The 8,905-nt window shown below is 44.0% G+C and overlaps 1 protein-coding gene across 1 annotated transcript; it reads left to right on the plus strand.

The window, feature by feature from the left end:
* Positions 1-4,355: 4,355 nt before the first annotated feature.
* On the plus strand, positions 4,356-6,087 carry LOC139399224 (transcription factor SPT20 homolog; the record flags this gene model as incomplete). Its single annotated transcript, XM_071144738.1, has 2 exons — positions 4,356-5,027; positions 5,118-6,087. Coding segments are annotated over exons 1-2 (1,642 nt in total), but the record flags the coding sequence as incomplete, so codon positions are not given.
* Between the last annotated feature and the right edge of the window lie 2,818 nt (positions 6,088-8,905).

An 8,905-nucleotide genomic window follows, 5' to 3' on the forward strand; every position in this document is an offset into this window, starting at 1 on the left:
GAGTGACTCACAAAAACCTTTATTATATTGGCTATTTGATTCAGATCTTAAGATAATGTCCCTAATCCACTATTTGGAACAAGTTATTTTGAATCCACTCTTTAATTGCAGCTTGAATTGAATTTGTAAATTGATTCATTGAAGTCAGATGTGATGAACTGCTTTGTGATCTGAGAAAACCCTTACCAAATGCGGGAGATAAGGAACTGCCCATCAACAAAATTCATACATTCTGCAACCGAAACTAAAACTAAAATCTGTGTTTTTTTTGGATGAGACCAATGTCAAAAGTAGTTCAATATATATGAACTACTGAACAACTTTTGACATTGGTCTCGTCCAAAAAAAACACTGATTTTAGTTTTAGTTTCGGTTGCAGAACGTTTTGCTACGCTGTGCCCTACTGAACATAACTATTAATTATTTGTCTAGGTTCCTGTTTGTGCTGGTACACGGGCTGAAGTCCAATGGAAAATCTCTGGCCTACTTCGGCCTGATGTCACGTGACCTTCCCCGCGTGGGCATTTACGACGGCAAGTCAGCCATGAAATGGCTCATGCACGAGGGAGAGATCTCCACTCACTCATAAGAGGCGATCTCAAGGTCTGAGGTGAAAACAAACCTGAGTTCAAATAGTATTGGTTTTCTTTCAAATTCTTTTGAGGGTTGATTGATCCTGCCTGGAGTGACAGATAAACTCTCAATTAAGAGCAGCTAAAAAAGTATTTGAAAGAAAGAAATTCATTTTGAAGCCATGTCTATGGAGCAGTATACGATTAAGTGGCTTTGATAATATATAGAAAGCAGCAGTGAATTATACTGAGTTGCCTCTATATAATCTATCTACATTGCTTCTCAAATACTTTTTTCTTAATTTTAAGAGGTGAAGCAGGCAGTAGTACCTGATCCTAAAACTGAGTTGTAAAACAAACAAATAAATGAATGTCTATGATAATTGTGTCTGTTTTGGAGTCAGTATTGATTTCTGTCTGAATCTGATGTAGGCTATTTGTGTGCTCTGGTGGGCATGGTGTGTCTTTATGTGAGGACTGCCATCAGCTCAGTGGTTACTCACCACTGAGATTTTGGATCTGATGGTTACAATCACAACTGACTGACCTCAGTAGACTAATAGGGCCTGGAGGGTCTAACAGAGAAAGAAGAATTGGAATCTGTCTTCAGAAAAAATAACCGTTGAGGATTTCAAATGTAATCGCAAAGAAACAACAAATACAATAGAATATGATGCAGTATAATACAATACATATTTGTGTATTTTCATGCAAATGCTACATTTTAAGTGCAGACCTGTATTCAAAAACATGTGTATTTCAGTATCTGGGTTATAATATCTGGGTTATAATACAAATTGTATTATTTGACAGTATTTTCAAATACTTATTTAATACATTGGAGTGTAAATTAGTTTGTGATTTTGAGTTTTCAAACACTTTCCAAGTGTATTTCTAAATACATAACATTTAACTACTTATCTTTTCAAATAAAAGATCAGAATACTTACTTTGAATGTATGTGAAATTAATTGAAATATTTTAAATAGTATTTGAACCTGGTCTGATTTAAGTGACATACATTTGTGTTCCAGTTACAGTAGGCCAGCCTACAGCAGTGGAAGAGGGGAGTTAGTGCAAATTTCTAGACATTAAGGGCCGTACAATAAAGTAAAGAAGGATTGGAGCACTCGGGGTGAATATAAAACACCAGAAAAAAGAACAGATTGTCTGCCTGCTGTGCTGTAAGAAACAGGAGAAGAAAAGGAGATTGGCATTTTCAAGGCACAGACTTGGAATCAAGTATAATTATCAGAGATGGAATGCAAGCGGAAACATCAGTCGGAATAGGGAAAACACTGTGGCAGATTTAAGGGGGCTGGAGATATATGCATAGCTATCTAAACAGTTGTAATCGAGTTTATATGTTTGTGGATGTGTACTGCAATCAAAGTTGAGACAACATTGGAAAAAAATGCTTCCACAAAGTAGGATAGACGGTCAGAGGATGATGAGATGGGTTGTTGTCTTGTGTTTTATTTCATCCACATGAGGGAGACATTTTATGGAGATAGTGGGCACCTTCGAGCTGATCACTATTGTCAAGTCGGTGACAATTGTTGGTCACCGCTGTCGTGTCTTTGGCTATGCCGGATTAATTGCTATGACATGCTATTCTATAAAATAATTTCTCCATAATTAATATCACCTGATTGAGCTAATCATGTAAATGTAATTAACTAGAGAGTTGGGCACCACAAAATAATATTTATAGAGCTGTTATCTTCCAAATAAACTCTTAAAGATTTAGTAATATTTTACATCAATAGTAGTCAACATTAATTGTCATCTTACTTCAGTCTCATGATCTTAAAGTTGTAAATTCTTGGTTGTCTGCAAGGGTAGACGGTCAGAGGATGAAGAGATGGGTTGTTGTCTTGTGTTTTATTTCATCCACATGAGGGAGACATTTTATGGAGACAGTGGGCACCTTCGAGCTGATCACTATTGTCAAGTCGGTGGCAATTGTTGGTCAACGCCTTTCAAAGTGTGTTGCGTTTTGGGGATAAAACATTTCCGACATGAGTCTATATGTTGACTAGATTAACTTTACAATTGCTCTTCACCAACTTCATCCTGCAGCCATCACCTGTCATGTGGGGGCTCCATTGTCAACCAATCATTAGTGTTTATGTTTAACCCACGTGACCAAAAACATGACTGAAACAGGAACCAACTTGCTAAAATTCACGTGTAGCCTACAGTGCATAAATTAATGATGTGATTGAGGCTCTCCCTCATTTATTGATTTTATAATGTACACAAATTATTTCAGTATGTGAGAGGGTGTTGGAGACATGCTTTTACATTATAAAGGAAACCTTTTATAAACAATGGCAACACTGCCATGGTGATCTGAGCCTTGCTGTTGGAAAATGATGTTAGTATCCGACTTTCGGTTGTCGCAGATGCACCTCTCCTGACTTTACTTCTTGACTTCGGTCTACAGTCAGTTGCTTTAGCCTTACCACTCAAACGAGCCCTACTGTATGTTTGCCTCTGAAAAATTAAAGACTCAGATCATCAAAAGCATAACATGAGTGTTTCATTGGTGTCTGTCTGAAATCAGAATTTGTCTAAGATGTTGCACTTTGTGCAAATGAAACTGTTATCCATCTAATGTTGCTATGCTGAATGAAACACACGGTTTTAAAGAAGGCATTTGTAAAATAATGGTGCCTAACTGCTCATTCAGCCTCTAATCTTCAAATGAACCAAGTGAATTTTGTACAAGCAATAATTTAAACCGATCAATGTAGTGCCAAGACAAAATGTGTTTCCTACTTTAGAGCAGGGGTGTCAAACTCATTCCATGGAGGGCCTAGTGTCTGTAGGTTTTTGTTTTTTCCTTTCATTTAAGACCAAGACAACTACTGTAGGTGAGGGGAGTAATTAGTGGCCTTAATTCAGCCATCAAGTACAAGGAAGGAGTGAAAATCCGCAAACACTCGGCCCTCCGTGTAATGAGTTTGACACGTGCTTTAGAGTAAGGGCTGTCAAACCTGTCAGGATCTCAATTAGAGAATCAACCAGACCTGCGTAAATTTCTACATTCCAAATCAACCCCTAGCTCCTACACCTACCACTTAGTCACTTATGGGCATTTGAAATGATCAGATAGGGTAAAGCAATATGTTAATTGCTTCACCTTGCCTTCTGATAGGCTGGATGCAATTGTGGCCAGATTACTTATCCCTATTAAATCCTTGTGTTTAGACCAAGGTGTAGGATTTAGGGGTCAATTTGGAAATAGAAATTGAATGTAGTTCAGTGGCTGACAGCTGTTCTTAATTAGCCAATGACATTAGAAGGGTCTGGGATTCCTTTAAAAGGAGCAACCAAACATTTGGCAAATATAGTAAAAGGGATAATCTGGTAGGACGTATGTCTACCATTAGTTCTGAATACTGGTGAGGTTTTGAGGGCAAAATGGCCGTGATGATTGGAATCGCTTTCAGGTATGTGTCTAAGTATTGATTAAGTTTGTTTTCCTTGTCCTTCAGGTGTTACAGGTAGCTATGTTTATAACATACATTCTCTTTCCTTAAGCGTTTCTTGGCTTTGTTGCCTGCTAATTGGAGGGATAACGTGTTCTACATCAGAAGGTGAGTTAATTTCAAATAACAGCTACGCAGTTCCATAACCTTCAAAGGCTGGCATTTTACAGTTTATATTTTTAACCTAGGTGATTGGTCTCCTGCACTGGATTCTAATGCAGCATGGCTTGACGCAGGATCACTTCGGTCTCTAGGATATGGCAATTATAAGTCTCCAAAATCTCAAATGCAAGCACAACAGAAACATCCGGCCGCCATCCTGCGGAAGGATTTGGCCCCCATGTCCCAGCAACCTCAGCAAGTGTGGTATCCAGTTCAAATGCCCCTGCAACCAGCCGCAGAAGCTCAGCCGCAGAGGCAACCGACAACTGTGCCCCAGCAGGTGTGGCATCAAGCTCACATGTTGACGCATAAGCAACCGACTGCCGTGCGCCAGCAATTGTGGCATCAAGCTCACATGTTGACGCATAAGCAACCGACTGCCGTGCCCCAGCAAGTGTGGCATCAAGCTCACATGCTGATGCATAAGCAACCGACCGCCGTGCCCCAGCAAGTGTGGCATCCAGCTCAAATGCCCCTGCAGCAGAAGCAACCGACCGCCTTGCCCCAGCAAGTGTGGCATCCAGCTCAAATGCCCCTGCAGCAGAAGCAACCGACCGCCTTGCCCCAGCATGTTTGGCATCCTAATCAAATGCTGCAGAAGCAACCGACCGCCTTGCCTCAGCAAGTGTGGCATCCTGCTCAAATAACCCTGCAGCAGAAGCAACCGACCGCTGTGCCCCAGCAAGTATGGCATCCTTCTAAAATGCCCCTGCAAACAACCGCTGTGCCCCAGCAAGTGTGGCATCCTGCTCAAATGCCCCTGCAGCAGAAGCAACCGACCGCCTTGCCCCAGCAAGTGTGGCATCCTCCTCAAATGCCCCTGCAGCAGAAGCAACCGACTGCTGTGCCCCAGCAAGTGTGGCATCCTGCTCAAATGCCCCTGCAGCAGAAGCAACCGACCGCCGAGCCCCAGCAAGTGTGGCATCCTAATCAAATGCTGCAGAAGCAACCGACCGCCTTGCCCCAGCAAATGTGGCATCCTGCTCAAATGCCCCTGCAGCAGAAGCTACCGACTGCCGTGCCCCAGCAAGTGTGGCATCCTTCTCAAATGCCCCTGCAGCAGAAGCAACTGACCGCCGTGCCCCAGCAAGTGTGGCATCCTAATCAAATGCTGCAGAAGCTACCGACCGCCGTGCCCCAGGAAGTGTGGCATCCTAATCAAATGCTGCAGAAGCAACCGACCGCCGTGCCCCAGCAAGTGTGGCATCCTTCTCAAATGCCCCTGCAAACAACCGCTGTGCCCCAGCAAGTGTGGCATCCTTCTCAAATGCCCCTGCAGCAGAAGCAACCGACCGCTGTGCCACAGCAGGTATGGCATCCTTCTCAAATGCCCCAGCAAACAACCGCCGTGCCCCTGCAAGTGTGGCATTTTCATCAAATGCTGCAGAAGCAACCGACCGCCTTGCCTCAGCAAGTGTGGCATCCTCCTCAAATGCCCCTGCAGCAGAAGCAATTGACCGCCGTGCCCCAGCAAGTGTGGCATCCTGCTCAGTTTCCCCAGCAGAAGCAACTGGCCCCCATAGCCCAGCATCCTCAGCAGGTGTGGCATCCATCTAAAATGCCCCTGCAGCAGAAGCAACCGGCCACTGAACCTCAACAGAAGGAGCTGACCGCCATGCCCCAGCAAATGTGGTATCAAGCTAAAATGCTCCAACGGGAGAATCATCTGGCCGCCATGCCACAGAAGCTACAGGTTATTCTCCAGCAGCCTCCGCTTGTGTGGCATCCATCTCAATTGCCTCAGCAGCGGAAGGAACTGGCAGTCGAGCCCCAGCAGCAGAAGGAACTGGCAGTCGAGCCCCAGCAGCAGAAGGAACTGGCAGTCGAGCCCCAGCAGCAGAAGGAACTGGCAGTCGAGCCCCAGCAGCAGAAGGAACTGGCAGTCGAGCCCCAGCAGCAGAAGGAACTGGCAGTCGAGCCCCAGCAGCAGAAGGAACTGGCAGTCGAGCCCCAGCAGCAGAAGGAACTGGCAGTCGAGCCCCAGCAGCAGAAGGAACTGGCCGTCGAGCCCCAGCAGCAGAAGGAACTGGCCGTCGAACCTCAGGAAGTGAGGTATCCAGCTCAAATGGCCCAGCAGCAACCCAACCCCATTCCTCAGCAATTATGGCATGTTGCCCAAATTTCCCAGCAGCAACTGGCCCCAATGTCTCAGCAGAAGCACTACGAAAGCACTGAAGATGCCCCCGGTAGATCTCAGGCCAGCATTGAACAGTCAGGTGTCATCCCAATCTCTTCCTACAGTTCTAAATCGCACTACAAGAATGGCAGAACTGTCTCCTCCCAAATCAGCTACACTCCTAGCGAGGCAATGCCTGTTGACAGTGGAAATTCTCCCAAGGACGAGTATGTTAGCATTGGTGCACCAAGCATATATCCAACACTAGTGAAGGATTCTGCAAGGTAATGGTTCACTTTAACCTGCTCTTAACTTTGCTCTCTGAATTTGAAGGGCTTTGTACTAACCATATATTTATCAACAGGAAAATATAATGGCTTCATCCTCTAGATGCTCTAATGGTGAGTAATTTTTTTGACATTGGTTACTTAACATTCTGCGTTGCTGACAGTTTGCATTTCTTTCTGCTTTTTAGACCAGGAAGTTGCTGGTGCTCTTGCTACTCTAGTGTGATGGAATCAATAAATAATTTTACTTAAAAAAATGACTTGTCTCTTTGAAATGTTTCATGTTCATTGCTTGCTAATTGAGAACAGGTGGTGTGCAGGCCATAGTAAAAATGACTACTGTTCAGTTAATTCTTTGGTGGTTCATATTTTACCTTTACTGCTGGTTCAAAATAAAAGCTTTGGTCTACATTAGAGCATTTGTGAAGGGGTGAGTTGTCAAATATTCCTCACCATACCTTCTCTGCTATGCAATCTGGTTTCAGAGCTGGTCATGGGTGCACCTCAGCCACGCTCAAGGTCCTAAACGATATCTTAACTTCCATCGATAAGAAACATTACTGTGCAGCCGTATTCATTGATCTGGCCAAGGCTTTCGACTCTGTCAATCACCACATCCTCATCGGCAGACTTGACAGCCTTGGTTTCTCAAATGATTGCCTCGCCTGGTTCACCAACTACTTCTCTGATAGAGTTCAGTGTGTCAAATCGGAGGGTCTGCTGTCCGGACCTCTGGCAGTCTCTATGGGGGTGCCACAGGGTTCAATTCTTGGACCGACTCTCTTCTCTATATACATCAATGAGGTCGCTCTTGCTGCTGGTGAGTCTCTGATCCACCTCTACGCAGACGACACCATTCTGTATACTTCTGGCCCTTCTGACACTGTTAACAACCCTCAAGGCAAGCTTCAATGCCATACAACTCTCCTTCCGTGGCCTCCAATTGCTCTTAAATACAAGTAAAACTAAATGCATGCTCTTCAACCGATCGCTACCTGTACCTACCCGCCTGTCCAACATTACTACTCTGGACGGCTCTGACTTAGAATACGTGGACAACTACAAATACTTAGGTGTCTGGTTAGACTAAACTCTCCTTCCAGACCCATATCAAACATCTCCAATCCAAAGTTAAATCTAGAATTGGCTTCCTATTTCGCAACAAAGCATCCTTCACTCATGCTGCCAAACATACCCTTGTAAAACTGACCATCCTACCAATCCTCGACTTTGGCGACGTCATTTACAAAATAGCCTCCAATACCCTACTCAACAAATTGGATGCAGTCTATCACAGTGCAATCTGTTTTGTCACCAAAGCCCCATATACTACCCACCATTGCGACCTGTACGCTCTCGTTGGCTGGCCCTCGCTTCATACTCGTCGCCAAACCCACTGGCTCCATGTCATCTACAAGACCCTGCTAGGTAAAGTCCCCCTTATCTCGCTGGTCACCATTACATCTCCCACCTGTAGCACACGCTCCAGCAGGTATATCTCTCTAGTCACCCCCAGGACCAATTCTTTCTTTGGCCGCCTCTCCTTCCAGTTCTCTGCTGCCAATGACTGGAACGAACTACAAAAATCTCAAACTTGAAACACTTATCTCCCTCACTAGCTTTAAGCACCAACTGTCAGAGCAGCTCACAGATTACTGCACCTGTACATAGCCCACCTATAATTTAGCCCAAACAACTACCTCTTTCCCCACTGTATTAAATGTATTTATTTATTTTGCTCCTTTGCACCCTCATTATTTTTATTTATACTTTGCACATTCTCCCATTGCAAATCTACCATTCCAGTGTTTTACTTGCTATATTGTATTTACTTTGCCACCATGGCCTTTTTGCCTTTACCTCCCTTATCTCACCTCATTTGCTCACATCGTATATAGACTTGTTTATACTGTATTGTTGACTGTATGTTTGTGTAACTCTGTGTCGTATGTGTCGAGCTGCTTTGCTTTATCTTGGCCAGGTCGCAATTGTAAATGAGAACTTGTCCTCAACTTGCCTACCTGGTTAAATAAAGGGTAAATAAATAAATAAAAATATGTTCATGCTTCAGATGTAGGCATGCATTGTATACAGTGAGACTGTCAAATCTCTGACAAATCCGTGCTTAAGAGATCTGGGGAAGTGTACTAAAATGTCTGAAGCATTGACGGTCCCTAAGAACAGTGGCCTACATTGTTTATAAATGGAAGAGCTTTGGAACCACCAAGACTCTTCCTAGAGCTGGCCGCCGGGCCAAACTGAGCAATCGGG

The sequence above is a fragment of the Oncorhynchus clarkii genome, unplaced genomic scaffold (assembly GCF_045791955.1).
Source record: "Oncorhynchus clarkii lewisi isolate Uvic-CL-2024 unplaced genomic scaffold, UVic_Ocla_1.0 unplaced_contig_9384_pilon_pilon, whole genome shotgun sequence".
In the NCBI taxonomy this organism is placed as follows: domain Eukaryota; kingdom Metazoa; phylum Chordata; class Actinopteri; order Salmoniformes; family Salmonidae; genus Oncorhynchus; species Oncorhynchus clarkii.